At 38.7% G+C, this 27,246-nt stretch overlaps 2 protein-coding genes across 5 annotated transcripts; one reads left to right on the forward strand and one right to left on the reverse strand.

Annotated features, from left to right (window-relative positions):
- Nucleotides 1-4,765: 4,765 nt before the first annotated feature.
- Nucleotides 4,766-15,798, reverse strand: LOC112288189 (kinesin-like protein KIN-14I). Of its 4 annotated transcripts, XM_090254114.1 has the most exons (27): nt 15,385-15,794; nt 15,075-15,218; nt 14,552-14,880; nt 14,058-14,147; nt 13,796-13,859; nt 13,430-13,558; nt 13,075-13,143; nt 12,730-12,899; nt 12,272-12,596; nt 11,717-11,816; nt 11,298-11,476; nt 10,656-10,771; nt 10,223-10,325; nt 9,851-10,003; nt 9,530-9,676; nt 9,232-9,444; nt 8,916-9,080; nt 8,475-8,672; nt 8,071-8,208; nt 7,591-7,785; nt 7,281-7,407; nt 6,957-7,159; nt 6,488-6,670; nt 6,209-6,313; nt 5,903-6,100; nt 5,463-5,734; nt 4,766-5,227 (listed from the first exon to the last, which is right to left on the reverse strand). In XM_090254114.1, exons 3-27 carry the CDS (start codon nt 14,695-14,697, stop codon nt 5,059-5,061), a joined length of 3,957 nt encoding a protein of 1,318 aa, XP_090110240.1. In that variant the 5' UTR covers nt 14,698-14,880; nt 15,075-15,218; nt 15,385-15,794; the 3' UTR covers nt 4,766-5,058. The 4 variants fall into 4 exon arrangements, with proteins under 4 accessions (XP_090110240.1, XP_024387891.1, XP_090110241.1 ...); XM_024532123.3 differs by having other exon boundaries at nt 15,075-15,798; XM_090254115.1 differs by lacking the exon at nt 15,075-15,218 and having other exon boundaries at nt 15,385-15,795.
- Nucleotides 15,799-16,087: 289 nt separating this feature from the next.
- Nucleotides 16,088-19,661, forward strand: LOC112288190 (peptidyl-prolyl cis-trans isomerase FKBP42). The gene is made up of 8 exons (XM_024532131.3): nt 16,088-16,194; nt 16,487-16,556; nt 16,698-17,058; nt 17,188-17,277; nt 17,645-17,829; nt 17,983-18,105; nt 18,335-18,487; nt 18,831-19,661. Exons 3-8 carry the CDS (start codon nt 16,722-16,724, stop codon nt 19,164-19,166), a joined length of 1,224 nt encoding a protein of 407 aa, XP_024387899.1. The 5' UTR covers nt 16,088-16,194; nt 16,487-16,556; nt 16,698-16,721; the 3' UTR covers nt 19,167-19,661.
- The last annotated feature ends 7,585 nt before the right edge of the window (nt 19,662-27,246 follow it).

Here is a 27,246-nt window from a genome sequence, read left to right on the forward strand (position 1 = left end):
GCTCTTCATTCCGATTCAAGACTATTTCCAATTATGGGGACGCTCAGATTACTTTGGACCACGCTATTAGGGTCATCGTTCATTACGCTGCATAGTGTCCCCTTCATAAGGAACAAAAAACCACACGGTAGTATACTTGAGACTCAACTGTGCTCCTACTTTTACTTTTTAAAGAAAGTACACGGTATGATATATGTGGTAATTGTGGGTTGAGCTTAGGGCCCCACGTGGTAGTGTTTAAAGTATGTCAGCCCTTTGTAGTAAATAGATTAGCTGTTTTCAACTTGGTTTTCATGCCTTTTATTGGAAATAATTTTAATGTTGCAACTTTTAGGTCTCATGTTTTAGAAAATATGAGTTATGTAGATGATTTTTTCACATGTCATATTGTTGGGGTTTTTCCTCTTTTTTCTTTTTTTTTCTTTCATAACTATATATGAAATAAATTATTTTGAAATAAAACCTTCTAAATACTTGCTTGAAGGTTTTATTTCATATATAGTTATGAACTGCGCCCTTAAGATTACTCAATTGATGGAGCATTTACATGAATTAAAATTTGAAATGATTTTTTTCTGGTCCAAATTAATTTATGGTGATTTTGGTAGGGGTAGAATGTCTGTATATATGTATGTATGTATTTACATATATATATATATATATATATATATATAGGAAATTGATAAGTTGATTGGGTTTTTACTAAATTGACAGTGTTTTTGGTCACAATATTTTATTGTGTACGTCAAAAATTTATTCTTATGGAAGTACAAAAAATATGCTCATATTTATCAATGATATGTGTTGAAACTGGTTGGAGTGTTAAAACTAAGTTAATGTACCACATTTATAAATTGATATGTGTACACAATATTTTATTTTTGTGTTAAAATTATGTGTACACATATCAATTTAAAAATAAATAAAAAATTATGTGTTAAAATCATGTGTACACATATCAATTTAAAAATAAATAAAAAATTATGTGTTAAAATCATGTGGTACACAATAAGATACTATGACCAGAACCGGGTCAATTTTGTAAAATCCTCAATCAACATATCATTTCCCATATACATGTATAGATATGGATACATATATATATATATATATATATAAAGTACAAAAACAACAAGGGAACTAATACCAAGATACTCCTCTTTTACTTTGTGGACACCCCTTTTGCAACATACCCTTGCACGCACACTCTTGCAAAAAGTAACCAATTTTTATTTTAAATCATGGTTTTTATTATATTTATTATCAAAATGTATTTATAATTTTACATCAAATTTAATCAAAATTATATTATATTATATTATATATTTTGAATTTATGTATAATATAATATGTATTTGATATTCCATAATATCTTAGTCTTCAGTTCTTTTGTCTTTGTAAGCTTTTATCAAATTTATTTTTTGAATGATAAAAACATACGAAAATGTGTTTTATTATTTTTCATGTTTATCAATGTCAAATAAAATATTTAAAAATCTTATTTTAATTCAAAACTATATATTTTTAGAGGAGATATGTATGCAAGGGTCTCCACCTAACCATTCCCAGTAACAATTGCAGAAATACAAATCAATGTTTTATTTCATGTAACAAACAAAGTTGGTGCTAGATAATATTCAGATGAAAATATTTCATTATTTAAAGTGCATCACTTCAGATTAAATATTCAGAGCCACAAGATTGTGTTGCATTCATAGTTTGTATAATATTTTTTGCGTAAAATCATATATTCAACTTTTGAAATCTTATCCATTTGATCGAAGCCCAATACTTCAAAGACACCATTTTTTATTGAATTCTTTGGCATTTTTTGACATACTAATTTAAAACGGAAAATGGAACCAAAATTTGTAAAATAAAGATAGTATCTGACTTGAACCAACATTTGTATGGAACATGTCAGAAAATTAGTTTAAAATAATATTTAAAGCATTGATGGAATTAAATCACATCTATTCTCATGATATCATGCTAACATCAGCATCAAAGTGTGATTGTTATTTATATTTATTTAAATTAAAACAAAAACTATAAATGTACTTAAATTTAACAGGATTTTTTGGTACTCTTGATCTCATTTAAACACATAGATGGATTTACAGTTTTATTCTTTGTGATGAGAATTAGGCGTCAAAAAGTCTAAACTTATTTTGTGTTAAAAATTGTCATTCTTCAATCAACAAGCAAAAAGTCACTGAAAACCAATTCAACTTTGAATGTGTTTGTGCATTCCAAAAAAGTGATAGTGATATTGAAAAAAAATCTAAAGCATCAATGACTTATTCAAAAAAAATTCAACAAATAAATTATTCTTCATCATCATCATTGTTTTGTCCTTGATTAACATGCACCTTTCTTTAAAAATTTCATGAAATATAAATAAGTAAATATATATATATATATATATATATATACACACACACACATATTTCATATACAACAGCTATTCAATGTTTTACTTATTCATGGTAGAGAGTGAACCCCCATAATTCCTGTTTTAACCAAACATGGTTTGCATTGCTCCTTCGTTTCAGACTAAACAGACGGACAAGGGCCAACTCATCTGGTCCCTTGGAACTACCATTCCAGACAGAATCGGTGGCCCCTCTCTCCGTGTCACACCCTTAAGCAGGCTGGCTGGCAGCTTTGAATACTTCCCCCGCCCCGCAGATTCTATTTCCAGAATAGTCGTCCTCCCTGCCCAGGTTCGGATCTTTTGGGTTCACACTTGGACAGAAACCCTGGTTCCAACAGGAATCTGACCTGGATGCCACGTCAGGCATCCTGGTTCCAAATCTGGGGAGCTGGACCTTCATCTGCCAGCGTGTCGCAGCCTCCCCTGCACAAGCTGGACTAAAGGTGGTGGTTCCAAATTTCTGTCGATGGATGAATGTCGACGAATGAGAACAAGACAGTGTCTGTTTCAAAAAGGATTTACTTTAGGGTTCATATCAAATACATGCATAAATAAGTATTTAGATAAGTAATTAGATAAGTAATTAAATAATTATGAATGACGTAAGTTCCCGTAATAAATGGCCAGGTACTTCATGATTGTTCCACCAAAATGATTTTTCGTTCTTTACTTTTGTTATATATATATATATATATATATATATATTTTTTTTTCATTTAAAATAAAATTCAAATGTGTTGAAATGATAATCATTGAATAAAATTTTATTTTTTTGAAAGTTAAATACCAACAAAGATATTCTCTAAATAAAACTACACAAACCGTCATAGCAAAAACCAAACTGGGTGAGCATGACATAATGGAGTTTTAACATTATTCATGGAGGTCAAGATTATTAGTTAAGAAAAAGAAGAAGCAGGTTTAGGGGTTTATTTGAAAACACTCTTACATAACCAAAATAATTTATACAAACTGTGATTGTTTCAAGAATATAATACATGTTTTTAAATTTATAAAATTTGATTATTTAAGTAAAATATTTAAATAAAATGATCAATTTTCTTATTTAAGTAAAAATTTGAAATTTTTATTTAAAATGTAATTTTTTTTCATTTTTTAGTAACCTATAGAGAAATACTACTTAAGTATGACCTTAACATATTTAAATGGCACAAAAGTTACAAGCATATCCACATATCCCACTCAAAGTTTTCAAAGTTTTCCAACATAAATCCTCAAAGGTATTTTCTAAAATGTTGTAGAAAGTCTTTTATTCCATCCTATCAATGTATGAATGGTGGCATGATCATGTTTTGGTTTATTACTCCATACCAATCTTCTCCAAATATTAAGACTCCAAAACAAGTGACTAATTCAATGGACCCAATGTACCCACATGCATTAAGATGCTTGCCTTTTGAATACCTGTTTGTACAAAGGGCCACAATTGCATTGGGAGAGATTATATGACTTCAGACTCTATTCTTTTCAATTTTCATTTATTTTTTTATTTTTTTGTCCTTTCAAATATTTATACTTCTAAAAAAATTCAACTTTTTCTCTTATAGTTTTATGTTATTTTCAAAGCATGCTTTGGGACATGCATCCATGGATTTGCATATCCATATTCAAAATGCATAAGATTAAATTATATGATTGGCAAACAAACTACGTATCAATGAGAGACTACAATTTTTCTATCTTTTTTTTTTTTTTTGTTTTTTTGTTTTTTTTGTCTCAAAATGTGGAGTGACCCATGATCCAAATGATTTCTCAGCTTGACAATTTCTTATTCCTCTAGCCGACCATATCCCAAAACCCAACAGAGCCTGTTCACGTATCAAAGTTGTCTAGTCCCTAGAAAACGTTTAATATAGTCGGTGCTGATTATATGCCAGGATTGCATCCATAATGGAATCTACCTGTGATTCCAAAGGATAAGTTGGGGACTTGCTGGATAATGCTAATTCCCTAGTAAAAAAATATTATAAAGCCAACATGAGGAAGAGGTGTAGGGTGCTGACAATGTTGAATCCTGTTTATCTGTCATAAGGGTGTTTATAGCAGTGGAAGCATTGTGGTCTGAAACTTGAAGCATCCAAACAAGCTGGGGAACTAAAGATGTAGAAAGAGCAGAGAAAGCCTTCACATGTAAGTAATGGGTACCCAACTCCCAGATGCGAATACTCCCCAGGCAACAGTCATCACATATTTCCTCATCCAGGTATGCAAATTAGGCACATTTCCAATTCTATGATACAGCGAAGCAATTCAATGATATGGGAAATACCAAAAATATATCAAACACAAGCGGTGATGAATGAGACATAATGAGAAAGTGAAACGTGTTGCTAAAGCTTTAGTACAATGTAGTCTGATTTCAGACTGCTCTCTATGAAATGGGGCAGGACGGGCCGATATAATGTTCTTTACCTGCTAGACAACTTCACTAATCAATGAATCGTTGAAATTCTTGCTCGTAATGAGGCTAGCGGAAGGAAAATCCTGAGCTTAATCAAGTCATCAAATGCCCCTCTAATTGGGGCAATATTCACACAGCCACAGATCAGGTTCATTCGATATATGTGGACACAGTAAAATTAAACGAATATTTGTACACCTCACTCAGCATATTTCAAGCGTTCTTCCACAACCTCTTCCAACTCCTCACCCCCAGGGTTACCAGCTCTTTCTTTCCAAAATTGTACCTGTTTCTTGAGACGCAAGATCTCCTTGGTCGTCAAATTCTTGCTGGGATCATTGATAATGGACCTCACACGAGTAGCGTAACTGTGCAACAGAAAACAGACATTAGAATGTAACCAAATAGCTCAACATACATAGAAAAGCCTTCTGTCAAATGATAATAACTGATGCAGTGTAATGAGCACGCGAGTTAGTGGAATTCAAATCGTGCCTAAATTATTTAGTGTACGGAGGATTCGAAGTATACAAGCATTTCTCGGAAAGGAACTGCTAGAAAAACAATTCGAGCTACGCCTAAGAATAAGACTTGAGGGATTACCAAAGAGAGTTATGAGTCTCCTCGAGGTTGGAACCAGCTGGAGAAATGTTGGCAAACATAAGAGCTTTGGCGTTCCCGCCAAGAGAATCGCTCATAAGCATAGTCAATTTGTGGTTCCGATAAGGGATGTGCTGCTCATCTGTTGCCAGGGCACTGATAACATCTCCAAGAGCCGAAAGGGACTTATTGATACTTTGAGCTTCCTTCAGCTGTTCCCCACTAGAACCGGATTTCTTTACTCTCTCTGAGCCAGCCAGATCAACAAGGCTCAACTGCAAAGGATACGGAAACATAGAGTAAAAAATATAAACATTTAGAGATTATAAGGAAGTAAAAAAACATTTTTCGAAGAACTGACCACCTTGCCAATATAAAAACAGGGAAATGGCTTCGTTAAATAAGGCCAAAGTAAACGTAAGCAATCAGAAACAACAGTTCACCTTGCCCTTCATTAGCACTTGGCTTTGCAGATTGGTACTCTCAATTATTATTGATAGTATGAGATGCGACCGTGAACTCTCAGCATTCATTTGAGTGCCGGATGTATGCCGCTTTTCCAAGCCCTTTGCAATGACGGAATCTAGTTCTTCCCGTGTTACCACTGGGATGAGTGTCGCATTCTCAACCACCACCATGCCCTGCCGATGTCAACTCCAATCAATCTATGAACGTAAAATAATCAAGCCATACATTACGTTCTATGTCCAATGGCATTATCAAACCAGATGTGTTCCAAAGCGACTTACCTTAGTATCCTTCTTGATGTCGAGCTTCCTTGGTTTACCACCAAATCCAAATTTGGGCTGAAGTAGGTCAACCAAAGTGTCCTGGTATATTTCTAGCATGTAGACCTGTCGTTCACAAACCAATTCAGCAATTCAGTGTCTCAAGAATCGACCGAGAAGAACAAAGAGTAACATCCAGGATCGATCATAGCAGTCTGTTCTATCAGTACTGATATAAGAAATAAACCGTCCTGGAGCAGTTCCTCCGACTTCATGACTACAAGAATTTTGCTGCATTACCTGCAAAGAAAACTGGAATTTGTTGGAATCACGCTTCATACAGTTGAATAGTTCCTGAGTAACTCGAGGGGTAAGCCCAGGATTGCTATTGGAGCCATATATTGTGTAGGTTTTGCCGGAACCTGTTTGCCCGAATGCAAAAATACACACATTGTATCCATCGATGGCTGACTGAACCAAGTACTGCACAAGTCAAAGCAAACGACCAATTCAGAAGTGAGGAAACAACAACAGATCAAAAGCATGACCTGATAAGGTGCATGATTAAAGGAATTTCTGTTCTGTGCCGTTCATATGAACGTCATCTCTCATGGCCAGCAATGTTCAATGCTAGTTCGCTGGAACACCATCAATAAAAGTTAAATCATGGTGCGGCATTAATCTCAACAACTCAAACAATTAAATCCACAAAATCATTGAAATCATATCTATGGTTCACATTCAAGAGTTACAGGACTTGAAGCGGCACCTTGGTGTCCTCAAAAACTTCCTCCTGAGTAGCAAATTGATCAAAGATATGATCAAATTGGTGCTGCTTGATCTTATCATCTTTCCACGGATGCTCAATTGTGAACTCATCACAAGAAGTCAACATCAATTTTTCACCTTCTCTGATCTCTTTGTCGCTCAACGGCCTCCAACGTGCATAGACTCGTATCTTACCTTTCATGTCTGTGAGTAAAGATAGGTCATAAATCTATTGATAAATAAAAAAAGACGCAAGAGAGTGAAACAAAACTAGGCAATTGATAAAGAACCCAAGCACGAGGGGAAGAGCATGCAAAGGACATACCCTCCATCATATTGAAATATCGTTTTCTCAATATTTGCTCCTCTTTATATAAAGCCTGTAACTCTACTATCTGATCTGCTTGCCTCTTCAGAATGGCTGCTGTTTGCAGATTCTTTCTGTCAATGTCCTGAATAAGACATTCACATAATAATCAATATCCTTGTGAATATCACTTGTAGAAACAGCCATACAGCCATTCACAATCAGATGAATGCTGAAGAATAATGTTGGACATAATGACATCCACAAACGCAAAACAACACAGGTCAAAATCGAGCAGTCTAATAAAATACTATGCCGATCATTTCACCTCCTTCATTTCCCGAAGCTCCTCAAGCTCCTTAACATTTGCTTGTAATGTGTCAAATTCACCACTACGGCTAGAGAGTTGTTGCTCTGCAAGACTAAGCTCCTGCGTTCGATCTTGCAATTTCTTCTCATTTTCTGCTACTCTTGCCCTAAGCTCATCTCTCTCCTGTTCGAACTTGTGCTCCAGTCCTCTTGTCTACAGGTCACATGAGTAATAACAATGCCAGTCAACAAAAGTATGGCCCGACATACAGTATGCCACACTATTGCGACAACATTACTTTAGATTCATAGCAGCACAGTCTAAGCTGTAAAACGGCAGAGGAAAGGATCGAATTTAAAATACTGCACCTAGTCCAATAATAAGTACTCACTTCTTTATGGCAGTTTATGACACACAGTGCTGAACCTGAGTATTATAAAGATGTGGAATGAAACCATCATTTTCAAAATATTTCTAAGGACAATGCGACCAACAAACCTCATCAACTTTGTTCTTTTCTAAGCGCCCGATCTTCTGCTCAAGAAGCTGTTTGTCTTTCAGCAAATTCTTTGCCTTGTCCTCATGTTTCCTCAAGTCTTCGGTCTTAAGCCTTACCTCCGCACGAATTTCTTTAATCTGCACGAGTTTACACATTTAAGATTCGGTTGAAAAAATCAAGCTAGATTGAAATGACACTGAACTAGAGGTGTCAAAGTGGCAGTTCCATAAATTGATGACAAGGCAAACAAGCATACTAAAGTGCGGGTTAGAATCAAAATAACTTACAGATGAACACGGATACACAGAGAGATACATAGATAAGTTGCTCATAAAATTTCTACAAATTTACAGTTTGGTATGTATTCTATAGTGAATGACAGAAAATTAAGCAAGACCTCCACCTGATTTTCGAGAGTGCGGATCTGATCATCTTTTCTTTCTTTTCCAACAGAAGAAAGGAAATCTCTGTCTCTTCTAGCGCGAACAGTAGGGGCCTTTCGTATAGAAGTCTCGTAATCACTCATGTCACTTGTAGCATCATCGCCAGGTTGACTACCGCCTACTGATGCTATCAATGAGGCTTTCTCAGTAAGCGCTACCTGCAAACATTAAGAACTTATCATTTTAGATTCTGTAACTGATCAAAATGAGCAATGAAGGATCCGAGGTATGCCCTATTCAGACTAATCGTCCACGCTAAGCAACCAAATTCGCCGATCTTTAACAAGGAAGCATTCAACTCCCTTTTTCTTTTCCTTTTGTTCATCTTAATTTTGTAAAAGAAAACAAACAAAAGGCTAAACTCCTACAAAAATGATGATGTCTCAAGGCACGGTAAGAACCTGCAAGGCACCCTCCATGTCCACCAGTTGCTTGGTCAATCGCTCTCGCTCTTCTGCAATCTCAGAATGAGTTTGTTCCTCCGCACGAAGAGAATCGCGCAATCCTGCCAGCTCTTCCATCACTAGAGTCTCTCTTTTGTCTTTAATTCTAATCGCTTCTGAAAGCTGTCAAAATGTGACATAGAAACATCAGTTCTAAGTCCTTGACCTTCATTTCTGTTCCCAGCTACAACAGCATCACAACCATGAATCACCTGATCTGTCCAGCTCACTACAAGCAAAGAAACTATCGTATCATGTCTCGCTTAGGACTTGCCTGATCTATTTTCCTCTGGGACTCCTCCAACAGCTTTGACATCTCTTGTACATGCTTTTCGTAAACTTCAAGACCTGCAGGTTTAGTACTTAGTGTAGCAGTCGTATCCACTTCATTTGATACCTGCCCATTAGGAATATTTTTGTTTCTGGAGTATCGCCGCAACATAACATCATTAATGTGTGTCTGAAGTGCTACGCAAATGTCTTCCCCCTGCTCACAAGACAAACCAAAAATAAATCTCCAAAATAATATAGGGATTTGCAAGTACAAAGCAAGATCTAGGTACGAAAATAACCTGCTTAGTCTCAAACTGAAAAATATGCAGTACACCCGCTACACGCATTTTGAAAAAGACGGCTGTGTTGCTGCTACCAAATTGCATAATGTCGCGCAGTTCAGCTGAATGCAAATACTCTTTAGGCACAGGTCGGAAAAAATGCACCTGCAATACAGAAACGTGACAAAATAAATGCAGGCAACAACGTCAAAAACCCTATACCCCACGATAATCAAAGTCATGAAATAACATATGAGGGAAAAGCGTCACAACGCAGCTGGTCATAAAAATGTTTATGGAAGTGATAAAGCATACAAAGATGAAGGCGCTCCCACATACCCCACGCTTGTTGATGCCAAGAATAATCCGCCCTGGCAGCAATCCAATAGGGTCCTCAATTTTTGTAACAGTAAAGAACACCGAATTTCCATAAGGGAGTGACCGGAGAATGCGAAGCAATTGCTGCCGAGCCTCAGCCTTTGATAGATGTGTCTGCGCATGACCAAAAGTGATTTCTGCCATGCTATTACACCAACGGAGAACTGGTTTAAACTGAAAGCCTAAACAGTTGTTCTCTGCACTATGTAGCAATCAGTTTATTCCCGTTCCTTCATCCTTACGTAAAAAGGAGACAGACACATAGGAGTACCTAGAAAGAAAGCATTCATAAAACTCTGCTGATAATGACCATCCGATACAGTTGAATCTTACAGTAGCTTGATATCGATTCAGGATGTCAAGTTCCCAGTCCCGTCTGGCACGAGTAACAGCTATCTGCTTCGGTAAAGAACGATCCAGCAGTGCTTGCCAATCCCTGTCGAAAGATACGATAATTAATCAAAGAGAATAGTCTATGTCATTACTATCACGTTCCAGATAACATGTAAGACCAATAACTCTTTTAGGTAGAAGCAAGGACCAAATCTATAATCTACAATAATAATCGTGTAAATACTACGGTTAGTCTTGTATTACCAAGAAATTGCACAGATTCAAGATGCAAGTTCTGGAGCGTTACACCTTCATGCTTGCACTCAAGGCAACATTACTAGCAATAATAACTGTCCTTATACGAATATAACTTGATCGCATTACTAGAACCAAACGATTGTTCTAAAATGACAAAGACTAATTTCCAACATACGTGGTAGATTCTGGATTCGGAACTGGACCAATGTCGACCAATATCTGCAGGGCTGCCAATTGTGCTGCATCATCTCTACCAACTGGATAATTTCCAAGCATGTAGTCATGTTGTGACTGCATACACAAAGGATAGTTAACTACGAGGAACAATTACTTGTTCCTGTTCAACACACGTTGCAACAGTTTGCTCAAAAGGAGATATAGATACAATTGGAAAGAACAATGGATTCACAATAGCAGTAATTGCGTAACTAAGATCGCTTCCTAGGCCAGCCCAGCCAGTAAGTGTACTCTAAGCATGGGCACAACTTGAACAGGACTCAGCCGGATTTGTACGACTTTCTTAAGAATCTAAACGTCCTTACAGAAACCTATACAACCTAAAGAAAGAAAGGAACAGCACACGAGAGGTCAAAAAAAAAAAAGCCACTTTATTCATCCAAGCTAGCAGGAAGAAGAAAGAAAGTTAAAGACTTCTTGTCTATGTACTCCTAACCACAGCATTACTTCTATCAAACATCAAACCTAAATCGAAGAGGTATTTTATAATCACGGAAATAACTTATTGCACAACTGAAAAAATTAACAGTAGTTTTAGACATGAGATTACATTAAGGAGAAAGTGTGGTAGAAATTGCACCTGTACATATAACAGTTGAACAAACATAGGGTCTACGATAGCTTCATCTGATTCCCGAAAAAGGCGTTTTTTGAATAATAATCTACATTGTAGCTCTCCCTTGGCTTTTTCTTTTATAGTCTTAAACTCCGCAACGATATCACCGATATATTTGTTGTCATCAAGCCCAATGTGTTCCTCTGCAAACCACAAGTGTGGATACAGTAACAATCAGAACATACATATGCAGAGACTAACTCAACAAAACAAAAAGAGACAAAAATTTGAAAGAACTGCACACCAGTAACACGCTAAGTAAAAATACTCCTTCACCATGTAACATAATTGAACCTACACATAATTGTTCCAGTACATCCTACACCCAAGTACATAAACGTCTCAAGTTAAATATACTTCGGTTTCCATCTCCAGAAACATACCATTTCCAGAATCACTGATTTTCGAGCCAGTTACAGACTTTCGACACTCGAAGAGACCAAAAGTGCTCGAAGATGCCAGCTTGATAATACCTGCTAATTGCTGCATTCAAAACCAATCACTATCTAATATGTTACAACATTCGTCACCAAGTCAACTTCAACTGCATCTGTTTCTAACAAAAAGACATATTTCGAGTAGTTATGTATACCAAATAAATAAGGAGTATTAGTACATATTGCAATCCGATTCACCATTAAATCAATAACACTTTATCAATATTATTGTTGTTGTTCTTTTTCTTCCAAACCACAAAAAAGATATTTTTAAACAGTTTTTATAACACCAAATGCGTAAAAAGACCAAGTTCAACGTATAAGATTCCCTTTCAGAATTTTAAAATGCTATAAATGATAATACCAACAACAATTTGAAACCAACGCATATGCCTAAAAGTTAACTCTTCTGAGATTACTGTTTTGCACAGCTCATTCTTAAACGTAAACTGCTCTAGATACAATCATTAAAAGACACAAACAAATTTAACATAGTATTACCTCGACAGCATCAGCAATGGTTGACGTCATGTCGTAAGTGATTTCTTCGAATGTGTCGTCCAAGAAATATACTAAAGTGGTCAAGTTTCTACTCTCCAAAAGAGCTTCAATCTCCTCTGCAGTCGGAGTTATCCTTCGAGGTCCTCCTTTAACAGAGCGCTTGAGAGCATTCAATGTATTCAAAGCAATCCTTTGGATTTCAGTGTCACCGGGAGTATTGGCTACGTCATGAACATATTCCGAGAGAGGAGCAGCGAAGTCTTTGGTAGGAGGCATTGCAGAAGCACAGAGAAATAATAACTCCCACGCCTTCAATAACATCGACCTGTCCATATGGTACACGCGGAGTAAATTCAGCACAAGCCCTCACATTATAAAGTTTCCACCGACAACCATGTAGAAATACCAGCAAGCAACCGTTCTCTAACTCACTAAAGTAAAGACATTATTTGTCCCACCTATCTGGATTGTTGCGGATTTGTTTCGAAAGTTGTACAAACAGTTCATCCCGAAGCTCAGCCCGTTTCAAGGTAGAATTATACAACTTCAACACCATATCAATTTGTTCCTGTACGGTGGGAGGAGGGGATCCAGGAGCTAGATCTGCTCCTGTATACTTTAGGATAACCTGTCAATAAGCACAGCGCAAATATTAGACGCAATTGGATTTCTAAATAATCAGAAATGACCATTCGTTTTAGAGAAAACTCTGTCTAGCTTCTCTGTAAGTTGCAATTAGAACATACTAGGGAAATTAGATTCTTAAATCAAGGCACCAAAATGGAAAAGAAAAGCCAATGTACCTGAAAGAGCTTAACAGCCCGGGTCATTGAATCACTATTCAGTCGCAGCAACGAAGTAGGTATTGGGTCCTGTAACAACACCATAATCATTATCAAACAGACCTACTAGACAACATTAAAGTGCATGTTTGATCCACTTTTACATTATGCTCGAAAAAAACCTTTCTGCCTCTACTATGATTCTGACCTCTACCATAACTTAAGCTGATTAGAAATTACATTAATATCCTAGAGTGGACCTTCATCAGAGCATTTTGAATTGTTTTAGTATCAAGAAATGAGATAGGAGTACATGGAAGAGAGAAGCCATTGTTGTTGAGACAACCCCCCACATATATCTGACAGAGTTGCTTACTCTCTGATATGATAGCATGTCTTCAAGCGTGAACCTGTCTCGACCAGAAATTGAGAATTTCTTGCCAAAATAAGATCTTCTTCCTCCAATCTGAATGATTCTTTGCATTGACTTCAAAAATGCTTCAACCTGCACTAGGTTCAACAAATTCATCTCAAACGAGAAAACTTGAGGTTTCCCATGCCCCAATAGGAAGGAGAAAACCCCCAAGTTCAGCAGCGGGTATACAATATGAAACCAATTCATACTCATGTAATCAAAAGATGACAAGCACAGCGTCCGGAATAACATTCAACGATAACAAGATGCCATTCATGGACACAATACAACTGGATGCACGACAGGGCTATACAATATTAAACGCACCTGGTATTTCTCCAAAACCGGGCCAGAAGCCAACGGATCAGACGGAAAGAAGGTTGTTGCCAACCTGCACAGTCATGAAGCACCATTTCGTCACCAGCTCAAAAGCCGAATATAATCAGAGAGAAGTTTACGTGCGAAAATGTAACCCTCTCCAGTCTAGCAAAATCAAAGTTCTGCCCCATGAACACAGAAAACATTAAGCGGAGCACCAAGTTAAAGAGCTGGTAGAAAAGAGATGAGTTCAGGTATAGAAAAAACTCACACTCCATGGACAGTATTCCCATTCTCACTGCCCTCACTCTGATTCTGATTGATATCTCCAGCATGCGAGCTCCCGCGACTTTGCGGCCTCCTGCTCCCATAAGCCAATCAAGGTAACATTAATGACCGATAAGAGTTGATGAGTGTAGAGTGTGGTGACTTTGTCCATCCGTACTTAAAATACTCTGCGCCTTTCACATTGCATTCTGGACAAATTCTGACTCAACAAATCATAGCAAATGGAAATATATACATATATCAGAAACCTACACAATAGCTCTGTATGAAAATACTTTTTGTGTCCGCAAGAAGGACACCTCATTAAGCTGCTCTGCTTGCAAACTGAACAGATGCTTTGAAATAATCAACTAGATTTGAAAAACATGCATACCACCCACAACCCCATCCTCGTCTCCTTCACAAAAGATTCTTGAGGTCACGCAATGAAGGTTTAAAATGTTTAAAATTTATTTGATGGTCACTGAAAAAACTTACGAGCCAGCATAATCCACATCGCCATCTTGGTCGTCGCAGTTCATAATAGATGCTGACACTCGAAGACGCACAGGAGTGGAATTATTGAATTGCGAGGATTTTCTTCCTCCATACAGCCCTGTCGAACTCATCCCATCCGAAGCCATTGTTCCGCTTCCTTCGTACACACGTTATACTACCTCTATTCTTCTCAAATTTCCTGCTGAAACTTCACTCTAGTCTTCCGTTCCACACATGCATTTTCTCATTAATACCCCAGACCTCAACTCCGCGTCCTTCATCTTCCACATTCTCCATTCTTGTCATCCCCTCTCCAATACCCTACAAATCTTCGGATCCCCAAAAGCACTCCCTTTTCAGTACACCAAAGAACATACCCCAAATCTCTCCAAGATTTAAATTTCTCTCAGCTTCAGCCCAGATTTCCAGACCTTAACCCACCTTCACACCTCACACTCACCGAAAAACCAGTAAATTCAAAGCAGACTTCCGATTACAACCACCGAAACCCACAAAAATTTACCTTCTCATCAAAGCCGACGGCCTCACCACTCCGCTCAACTTATTACCTTCAGCCTAAAAACTTCCAATTCTCGTGACCAAGTCCGAAAACCCCGATGAACCCAGACTTCACCTCTAACCCCAACCCACAACCCTCTAATCTCCCCTGCACCAAAAACGGCAACTGTTCAGAATAGGGCGAACTCCCCAAGCTCTACAGAGAAGCCGAAACGAATCTCTGAAACATGCCAAGAAAACAAGAGAACTCCCGTCCTAAATTCAAGCCGCCTACGCACTACGAAGAATTCTGTGAAACATTTGATGCATCCCACCTCTGCTTCTGCCCACGAAAGCTCGTAACCTTATGTTGTGCCCCAACAACCCCCCGTCCTAGTCAGTCGTTTCTATACACACAGTTGCTTATGGAAGCTACTACCCTACATAGTTCCGGGAGAGTTTCCCTACACCCCTTGCTCGGCACAGTTACCCCAAAACTCACAATCTCCACCTACAGAGGCCGAAACACAAATCCAGATGCTCCAATAACCATGCCGCGAAATGCAAACACGCCAGCAGGCACAACGAGAGGATCGAGAGGTAGGCTGGCTATGGTGTGGATGCTTGAGCCTGCGAGAGATGGCGAATGCAACGTCAAGAATTCATGGTCATCAGATGTTCTGGGCATGATTGTTGGTTTGGGTGGTGGGGTGTGGCAGAGCTTCTCCTACTACAAGCCCAGTGAACCAAACAAACTTGTCTGAGAGTTCTCCAGGTGAGTCACTTTTGCCACTCTGTTTCCTTCGAAGATTTTGGACACCGTGCTCGGTCTCATACCTCGCCCTCCTCCGGATGTCAACCCGGGTACTGTATCCGAAACATCCAGAGTCTGCGTCTGGGGCACAGATTTATAATGCCGCTAACCTAGGCTGACTCCAACCTGCCTACGTTGAAATCAATGAAGCTCTTCACTGTTGTTGCGTGCAACATGTTATGTGTTCCGATTGATGAAAATCGAGCTGTTCAGGAATTTTTTAATTATGTCTGACGCATGTTGATCAAGAGGGTCCGCAATCTGATATTCAAGGCGTCAATTTCGATTGGCGGAGACTGGTGGAGAAGTTGTGGAATTTAGTCTGGCACTTGTAAAGCTCGTAATCCTGTAATGTGGCTGAATCTGTTGAGGGTTACGCGGTGTTGATGCGTGAGTTGAGAGTTCAGAAGCTGTGAAGTTTTTTTCTGGGTTGCGCGAGTAAGTGATCAATCATAGTTGCGGACTCGTGAGGGCGCCAGTTGCTCCCCTGCTTTAGTCACAGGAAGAATGAATGTCTGAATATGAGTTTCTAGGGCGTGAGCCTCACGATTACAAGTCATTACATATGTTACGCTTGCAGTTGTTCCTTCCATTTTGAAATTGCGTTGGCCTTGCAATCGTAGGGTTTTTGCGCATCGTGAGGACTCTGTTATTGCCCATCATCGGATCACATTTCAAATTGATTCTGTCAAGGTCTGAATTGAATTCATATGTTGTTTACAGCTCTAAATGTTGAGAGCTGCACTCAAACTCTCGAGGTGCTTCAAGGCTGAGGGTTGTTTGATTGGATTTCATATATGCAGGGTCCCCACCTGATGATGTTGTAGGGCGCAGGGAAGTAGTATCAGTGAGGCAAATATGGGGCACGAGTATGATGTTCAACCGTCGGTAGAATCAGAATCAGCGGCCTTGCTTGAGGAGAGAGAAAAAGCAGCAAGTTCAGATTCCGACACAGAAACCAAGGTCCAAAACCAACAAGATCACGAGAGACCCATTGCACCAGCTAGTAAAGTTGATGCTTCCGAGACGGCTAAGCATGAGACAACTGAAGAGGGAGACATTTTGGAAGAAAGAGATGAATCATTGCCACCAAGGGTGAAATCGGAGAAAGTATTAATCAAAGAGGGCGTCAGTAAGCAAGTCATCAAAGAAGGGCAGGGTGACGGGCCGCCTCCTAGGCATTCAAGCTGCTTTGGTATGCTCGTGGCTCTCATCTTGAGATTTCTCTCGACTTTGAAGCCTGATATTTCGATGTGATTCCAATTTGTCTTGTAGATCTTTACTGTGTGCTGACAGGGGCCTATATATGTAATTTTCCCCACAGTGCACTATCGAGCATGGACAGCGAGCACAATGCACAAGTTTGATGATACTTGGAATGAGCAACAACCCCAAGAGCTTAGGCTTGGTCATGGTACTCATCTATAATAACCTCATTTGTTTGATACTTGTGCTTAGTGAGTCAATATGGAGTGCCAAGCCAGAGTATGACTGGTTTTGTAGACATTGGTACTTTATTATGTAATACCGTGAAGTTTTACTGTAGTGGTTCACCGAGAATAAACTCAATGCTTGTTTGCGACTTTTCATTCTTTCAAGTGTGCAATTTTGTACTTGGAAGTAGTTTTCCTGCACGTCGATAGGGTTCTCTATGTTGTCCTACAGCAGGAATGAGGCACTGAACATAATTTATGTACTCTGTTGTCAATCTTTTCAAGATGGCATGCTGTCGGAAGCAAATTTGAGTTGAGGATAACTCATCTTGTGATGCTCTGTGACAGAGAAGAAAGTGCTCAAAGGGCTTGCTATAGGAGTGGGCAGCATGAAAATAGGTGAACGCGCTCTACTTCATATCAGCTACAATCTTGCATACGGCAAGGAGGGCAGCTTTTCCTTTCCCAATGTGCCCCCCATGGCAGATGTCCTGTACGAGGTGGAGCTCATAGGTTACCAAGAACCTCGAGAGGTATGATTTTTTGTAAGAGCTGGGGTTATACTATCACAAAATGTACGCTAAACAGTTCTTGTGATATCTGATTCTTTGTTTTGTGAACAAGCAGTAAGCTGCATCTGAGATTTCTAATTATTGCCTTGATGAGATTTGTGTTTCTGAAATCAGGGAAGAGTGCCAGGTGAGATGGTAGTAGAGGAGCGCATCGAGGCAGCGGATCGCCGGAGAGTGGATGGAAACGAGTTATTCAAGGAAGGGAAAATTGCCGAAGCCATGCAGCAATATGAAATGGTGCGCTTCTATTTTTATCTAGTATCCCGACTAACTCATCTGGTGGAAGAGGCAGGGTTTTATGATTTCCAATTGTACTTGTGGGCACTTGAGGATAGAAAAGTTGAATATATATTTAGCAGTCTCATACATTTTTGGGGCAAAAGCGAATTTTGAGGAAGACATTTAGGTTATTGTTGGGTGTTGTCACTCCAATCAAGTTCTAATTCCGCGAGTGGTTGGTTGGTAGGCACTCGCTTACATGGGTGATGACTTCATGTTTCAACTCTTTGGCAAGTACCACGACATGGCCATTGCAGTAAAAAATCCGTGTCATCTCAACCTTGCTATGTGTATGCTCAAAATACACCGCTTTGAGGAAGCCATCGGTCACTGCTCTGTGGTACGTTTTGTGACTTTTTCCTTTGTCTCCTATGGTGGAGATTAGCATGTGGTTTGCAGTCAACCGTATTCTTCTATTACATGCTATTGTTGAATTCTTAAGACTGCTGATGCTTCTTTACATGGATTGGTCACATCCTTCAGGTCTGAGTATTTTTGGGTGTGAGTGGTGCCGCCATCGCTATTAATGGACAGTTACTCAAGATGGTCCTTGTGATCTGTTGAAGATTTCATCAGATTAAGTTGAAAATAATGGTTTTCATGATCTATGTTGTGAATCGATACAAGTCATTCAGAGAAGCACAATAGTCTGTAAGCATTTACGAGTCAGTGGATTGCTGTAGGTGCTTGCTGAAGATCCGAAGAACACCAAAGCCTTATTTCGTCGCGGGAAAGCACGTGCTGAGTTAGGGCAAACCGATGCAGCTAAGGGAGACTTTGAGAAGGCTCGACAGCTAGAGCCAGACAACAAGGACGTGATTCGCGAGTTGCGCTTGATTGCAAAGCAAGAACGTGAGCTCTATGATAAACAACGAGAGATGTACAAGGGCCTCTTCAAACCGCCCCCTACTACCACTACTTCACAGAGCAGTGCGACGCATTGGTATTCAAAGGTTTGGCAGTGGATTGCACCCCTCTTCCGAATCTTTTCCAAGCTTCAACGGTCCAAAGAGGAATGATCGTCTTTAATCATCGCACCTGCTCTTTCCTTTCCTCTTCAACAAGCAGAATCATGGCGCTGTAGGGTGTTCAGTTTCCTAATTCTTCTCAGAAAACACTGCAGGACGCGTCAAGTAGGCACAATCCTGTGGGTACAAAAGATATTGAGGTGTAATACTTCTAGATTACAGCATGAGTTAGCCTTTTGAGTGCTTGTCATTCACTGAACTAGAATTACGAGAAAAGCTACAAGAATAACAGTTTTTGCAGATTTTAGTTGCTCCATGTTTTCTTGAACTGTTCCGTGACGACAAGGTGAAACAAGTGCGTGGCTAGAAGACGGAACAAACTGCCTTATTTGTCACACGAAACCGTCGAGTGGTAAGCTGACTCATATTCGTAGTATTGAAATGGGCCTGAATTGGTCTGCTATCTACTCATCCTGCTCTGCTTGGCCAACGAGAGCATGAACATTGTTTTCCAGTTTCTGGTTGTAAGCATGGAACGTTCTCAAATTTGAGTATCCACTAGTCTTGTACTACTCCTAGCCTGCTCCTTTTCTACAGGGTAACCCAGAGTAGAAGACTGGAGCTTCTTCGCTTGTGGGGCTTTCGTTTCCCGAGATAAACTTGGTAAAGTGGATGCGTAACAATGTGTAGGACAATTTTTCTCTGGCCATTTAGCAATTTAGTCAAAGTGTAGTACAATCATGCTTGGTTGCTTGACTCTGCGTACCTTGGGGTTCAATGATTGTTGTTTTCTCGTCTGTTTCAGTGTGATAAGAATATTTTATTAGTGCAGAGCCTCATGGTGCTCAGCTGGGCCATTCTTAGGGTTGCTGCATATCAGGGGTCATGTGTGAGCGAACTTGAAGCTGTGGTAGCTTGCGGCAAAGAAAAGTTGAGCTTGATACAAGTTCAAAGTTGGGAATCGGAAGAAACTAAAAATAAAAACGTTCTTAAGCCTTGGAGTCATTTCATACCCCATGTCTTTGGTGCATATGGAATTACAAGTGGTGCATTGAATTTTATTTTTTTTTAAGTTCGGCTCTGAAACTAATCTTATCTTCCATCAGAATGGTAAGAACAGATTTTGCATTCCGACAATCTCTCATTGAATGATGGTGGTTCTAAGTGAAAAGCCATCTTTTGGTGTCTCTTTTCTTGCAATCACAATTGAAGTACAGTTGGATGTTAATTCATTTACAAAATCATGCATGTGTGTATTATGTTTCTATGTATGTATTTTTATTTATTTTGAATATGTGTGTGTGAGAATAAGAGAGCCGTTTTAATTTTTATTATGATAAATTTAAAACTATATTTGATTAATGTTTGGTGCATCATTGTTGTATGGTTCAGTAATAAGTTTATGCTTTCTTTCTCAATAGATCTAAGGTTTTACTTTTCCTTGTTCTTATATACGTTTTTGAAGAGCACTCATATATCAGAAAACATTCTCTAATTTTTGAATTACTCTCAAGATTATATATTACATTAGGAAAAAATTATAATTAATAAATTGCCAGTTTGCAATTAGTGTAACTAGTATTCCTTTGTTTAATTTTTAACTATATTATTTTTTTTATTGGTGTATTTATTTATTTGGGTATTTAAAATTGAATGAAAACAAATTTTTAGGTGAAAATCTTATTTGTTGAGTTAAACATCCAAAAGATATATTTACAAATGCTTCTTAGACCAATAAAATGTAAGACTTGGCATCCATATAAAGATTTTTTAAACTTGGTGATTTAATTGAGAAATAAAATGGAATTTACAAGAGAAGATGGTCACCTGTTTTTGTGAAACAGTTTGTGACAAGTTTCGCTTTTCTAAATTGCTTTAAGAAATCATTTATGTCCTTAAAATTATATATATATATATGTATTCAAAATACAAGTGTGGGTATTTATATTTATAATATAAACATATAATTTCAAATGATGATAGTAATAAATCATCTAAACCAATTGTCATTACATTTGGTTTGTATCAATGCTTTTAACTACTAACTGATAAAGTTTCAAAAATATTTCAAACCTATTCATTTAAAATCATTATCTAAATTATGTTAATAAGATACATGGTGTCCAGGTTTACATCTAAAGTTATATGTACCAACTTTTACATTTATCACATATAAAAATATTCATACATAAATATACGTTTATCAGGTAAATCAAAATTATTTGCTATTATTCAAATTCAATAATTGAGTACATAATAATAACAGAAAAATAGCATATTCAGATAAAAATTGTTCCTGAAGTAAGAAATTCTAAAAACCATCATTCATAATAGTTTATAGTATAGAATAGTAAATGTAGTGATTGAAATATTTATGTTGATGTCATCAAAAATATTGCCCAAAAAAAACCAACTACAATTATAATCAGTTTTTAAACATAAAGGCTAAAACTTTTAGAAGTAACTAAATTATTGTTGCATTTTATTAACAGTTAACTCTACTAAGCAATGCCATGGGTCACAAATCAAATGTAAAAGTTGGTACATATAACTTTTAGATGTAAACATGGACACCGATGTAACTTGTTTTTTAAATATTGTAGGAATGTCAACTTGTTTTTAAATATTGATAGTAAAAAAAAAGTTTTATTAAAAGTGATGCGAACATTATAATGTCTTTAATATGAAATATGAGAAATTACTACAGCAGTTAAATTGCAACTGATTGATATGACGAACAATAATTGCATCCATGAAACAAGATAATTATAGACTTCAGAATCTTTTATTTAATGCTGAGAAAAATGAAAATAGAAACATTCTTTTCAATCAAAATAATTATTGTGAAGGTGTAAAACTCTTGTAAATAATATTAAATGAAAAAAAAATGGTAGTAAAGTAACTGATCTTTGTAGAAATCATATCAAATTTTACATAGCAAAAAATGGGTATGCTAATTATTTTTCCTGATTAAACTGTGATTGTATGATATTTCTAAAATAAAATATTCCTTTTTAAAAGTCTTCTCAACAGTATTATTTACATATTAATAGTATTTAACTTTTTAATAATACTAAAAAATACTATGAATGCATATTTTAGATTTTTTTTAATTGCACATGTCTAAGACTTTTCAAAAAGAAGCTTCTAAGAATAAAGCATCGTATATTTTAATACTTTCTTATTTTATTTCTACCAAAATTCAGATGTTGAGTGAAAAGTGAACTTTAATACTACAATGGCTTTCAGAGCAATCAATATTGAGCTTTATGTTGTAAAAAGCATTCTGTATTCAAGTTTTTAAAGATAGACATCAGTGTTTAAAAAAATCTCTTCATATCCAGCAAAGCAAAACATATTTTGAAATTTTAAACCAGGATTCTTTCTTAAAATTCAGGAAATTTTAAAGCACAAAACTGGACTTACACAGAATAGCATTGTATCAAATGCAAGACGAAAACCAAATCAAAAATAAAAATAGCCAATTCAAACAAAACCCTTAAGATCACCTTTAATAGAACAAAATTGAGCCACAACACCTACATTTTTAATTCTTACCCTTAAAAAATATATATATAAAAATAATCCAAGCCCTTAGTATATCCAAACCATAATTTATACAAAAAAAAATTTTGGGGTCTCTAGGAGCATAGTTCACTATAGTTTCATCCCCCAAATTTTATATTGAAGTGCATTTATCCTTCAAGTTCTCAACTAGAATTTGCCTTCTTTTGGTCCCCCTACATGGAGCTTGTCCCTTAGTAATTGAACTAGAACCCTTGGAATCTCAAATCATACTCCACCCACAATATTCTATATTATATCCTCAAAGACATGAACCAACGTGTCCAATTGTTGGGTCTTTTAATCCCTTTCTCCAAATTAACATCTATGTGTCATCAAATGGTTAGTCAAAGCACTACAAAATAATATATGAAACTAAATATAAAAATGAAACAAAAAACATAATGAAAGAAAGGAAGGGATGGAAAAAAAGAAAGATGTGAAGAAAGAAGCAAAAGAAGCAAAAAGAAGGGTAAAGAAGGATTATTTATTATTTTTTATTATTTTCTATAATTGATGTATTATTGTTATTATTATTATTATTATTATTATTGTAAAATGACAATCCCTTGTGAATCTTTCTTTAAAAATGCCCCCTTTTCCGCCTTATAAGTCATGAATGAAACAAATGCCAATGGACATGGAAACATAGTCTTTATCATCACTTTGCCTTCCAAAATGAGAGAAGAATGTTATGGTATTCTTCCTTTGCCCCCACAAAGCATAACCCACAAGTCCAAAAGTCCACAAACTTATGTTGCATTATTTGGCACTTGTATTGTATGGAATCATCCCCCCCCCTCCCTCCCCCACCCCCTCTTTCATTGCATTTAGTGGGGCTCCTTCCTTCATTGTTTCTGTGTCATTCTAATGTAATATATATATATATATATATATATATATATGTTAAAAAAAACACAGTTAAAAAAAAGGGTAGTCAAACAACAAGTGAAAAAACCAACACATCCCCATATGCAAAGAAGAATGTCATATTGATATGCATCACCCAACCATGTCACATCTTTGGATTACAAAAAAACCTAAAAAAATAAAAATAAAAATGCTACAAACTTTACTCCAAATGAGGAAAAAAAGATAAGAAAAGTAAAAGAAGAAGTGCCATACTCGTACATATACATACATACAAAGATGTAAAAAACAAATGAAGAGGTTGGGTTTCAATGTAAGAGAAAAGGGAAATCTTGAGGACCCAATTATTGACCCCAAAACAAGGTCCTCATTGGTTATATCATATGTTTGGAAGACCGGGGGGCAGCCCCATGCGCCTGCCCGAAGATGAAAGAAGTGATGGTACCCGAATTATTGCCCTGCCATTGAACCGGGCAACACGCTGCCCGCTGTTTAATGCGCCCTCGTCGCCGGCGCCCGGGCCCCGCCCATCCCAGCCGTTTTTACAGGGCCCGGTATCATCCCGGGGTAGCGGAGTCGCTGCAGCGCTCGCTCTACACCAGGCGGCGTGCTTTGCTTTGCTTTGTATTTTTTTTTCTTTTCTCTGGCGATCTAATGCTTCTCCGGGGCCGTGCGTCGCGATCCTCGAGGATCACTTTTTTGCCCCATTTGAGGGTACTCATGCGAGGCATAGATTACATGGTGCTGTGTGCCCCTGATCATTCATCATGCGGGGTTGAGTCCCTACAGCTCCGCCTCACTTTTTGTCTGCTTCTTCTTCTTCTTCTTCTTCTTCTTCAGTGCGGGATCCACTTCGCTGATCAGGAGGAGGAGAAGGAAGAGGAGGAGGTGGAAGTGGGGGGAGCTTGTCGACTGTGCCCAGTGTGTGTTCATGTCCCATTGAAGCTTTCGCCATCTATATTTTTGCATTGCCGCGTAGTTTTTATGGGATGGTAGTGAGGTTTTGGCCGTAGGAGTGGTGTGAGATGGCGACTTGTGGGGAGAGAGAGAGCTGGCTTGCGCGTGGAGGACTGCGATGGCTTGTTGTGCAGCTGGACTAGTGGTGGCGTTTTGTTCGCGATGACCAAGTCGTGATTCAATGGTGTCAGTGATGGTGATATTCGAGAGTGGCTGGGACGCTCGTCTAGCTCGTTTCGGTGACTGCAGGGTGGGAGGTGCTTTCTTGTTGGCAGCGGGGTTGTGAAGGCGGGACAGTAGCTAACAATTGTGCTGTTGTCGAACTGTGGGTAGCTTTGGGCATCTGCGGAGAATTGTGGTATTGGAGTTTGGTGGTGGAGTTTTAGTTGAAGAATTGGGGTAGAATTTGGTTGTGGGAGGAAAGTTCAGCTCTGGACTTGTTAAGCATTGACTAGATAAGACCATCGCCTGGATTGCACTCCTCGGTAAGCTGGGTGTGTCGAAGAGGAAAAGAAAAAAAGAAAAAAAAATCATCTCCGTCAATTTGAAGTCTGAGTGATATTCGAGAGTGGCGAAACTCCGCGTTTGTATGCCGCTGACGTGAACTGGTTCAGTTGAAGAAGAACGAATCAGCATTACTCGGTTTTGCGGGGTAGCAGTGCGTCGGCGACGTTTATCGGGCTCTATTCGCAATGTGTACGCAGGAGTTGGATTGATGCAGGTGTCTTCACTTAGCTGAACGTGGCTGTATGTTTACATGTTCCACTCTTTGGCTTGAGATTTTATTGTCCGTGATCTTCAGCTAGTTCCGTCGAGCTAATGGCGACCAAGGTTCACGACCAAGACGACCAGGACTTCGCTGAAATTGACATCATTCTAGCGCAGGCCAAGCTCGAGCTCCGCAAGGATCGATGCCGAGACCGCAAGCTGCGACACAAGTTGAACCTGTCCGACATCCCGGAGAATTTCGCCCACGTACCCTCGTTCATGTGTAGAGATACCAGCACATGCTGCAACGCGCTCTCCGTGTCACTCGAAGCCTCGCCGCCAAACCCCGAATATCGAGATGCCAGGAGTCGAGGGCGATTGCACAAGCCCCGCCATAAATTCTCAATTCTGAGTCTCATTGTGTCGATGAAATGGCTCCGAGAACTCATGGGCTGCGTCACGGCAGGCGCACAGGACGCGAACTGCAACTCAAGACAAACCGTGAAAAGTGGCACCATAATGACCGGACCAGAAGGCGTTTTATCTCCGCCACAACACTCTTCACGGCAACGAGCTTTCTGTGGCTTGTGATCAGACGGTTCTGCTCGGATCTCTTCTCACTAGGAGACGATGCCATGATTCAGATTTCTCGAGCTTTCGCAATTGTTTCGCCCTTTCACTTCGGTCACAAGTTCCAAACTCATGCCCAAGACCACCGGAGGACTGGATTTCCATGTGCCCTCTGCAAGCTACCGCTGTCAAATGTTAAACCCCAGAATTGTGATGGATTTGCACCACTGAATCAAGGGTGGTAATTCCGTGAAGTCTGATTATCATTCTTCCCAGCGCAGTTCTGACGACCAGGTCTCAGCACTGTGCTCACTCCGCATATGTAGATAGCGACACAGTGAACAAAGTAACCCAGCTTTAACGTTGACTGAGATCGCTTACGAGATGGTAGTTTCTGTACAATATTCTCGCATCTTTTCGTAAACATGCGAGGACATCCGCAATTCAGCGGTGGGTGCTGATCATGTAACACGCGTCCTTCACGTGAGCTGGCCCGTTGCCTCCACGGCCTGGATATGTCGAATGTCGTGGAAATAAACTTCACAGGTTGTTCCGTAATCACATTCTTGTCTCCGAAACACATGGCATTTCCTCCAACGCTGGTAATCCACCACCACATCTCGCATTTATTTCCACGTCACGTAAAGCACTCTTCCACCTGGAATTCGAACTGCCAAAAAGGTACAACCTGCACTCATACACAAATCAATCTTCCACTGACATCCACCATCAGTGCACAGACACGATTCCGTGTTCCAAGAGCTGTCCTGCTATAATAGCTAGATCAACACCACGTTTGCGAACTTGAACAGGGCCATGTTCTGGCTCCCATGCGTTGGTCTCGACTCGATTCGGAAAGCTGAGTGGGAGGATTTCGCAGCCGCACACGCAGCAGGCTTAAATGATCTTCATTGAAGCCGACGCCTCAAGGCCCACTCAAATTTATATACACACACACACACACACACTTCGAGCTCTAGCTGGCATTCTTACCAGTTCCTTAAAGTTGGTAGTTGACTAGACTCACCTTTCTGAGCCACTCTCTGCACCCTAAAACTGCTTTTTGCGTTGTCCTTCACTTGAACTCTGCATGCGCAGCAGCAACTGCGAGACCCAACAGTAACCAGAAGCCTGTTCAGTTCTGGTCTGTTCTGGTTCTGGTAAGCCTGAGAGACTGATATGCTTGGGGACGGATGACCTGCAGCTTGATACGTGATATCCTTCACACTCTCTCTCTGTATTCATGCTTCGCTTCGTCTCTTTTGTCTGTGGAAAAGGATTATGTTTCCAGTGTTGGGATGTTGCCTGCACTGCTCTCATGTTGGATTCATGTGGCTATGGATGTCTGACTTTGTTTGTTTGTTTGTTTGGTCTTTGTCGTTGTTCTTGACAGTTTCATTTTGACATGAAACCCCACAAAAAGACTTGTTGGATTGTGTTTGTGTAAATTGGTTGTAAGTTG

Source organism: Physcomitrium patens, chromosome 11 (assembly GCF_059467195.1).
Source record: "Physcomitrium patens ecotype Gransden chromosome 11, ASM5946719v1, whole genome shotgun sequence".
NCBI lineage: Eukaryota > Viridiplantae > Streptophyta > Bryopsida > Funariales > Funariaceae > Physcomitrium > Physcomitrium patens.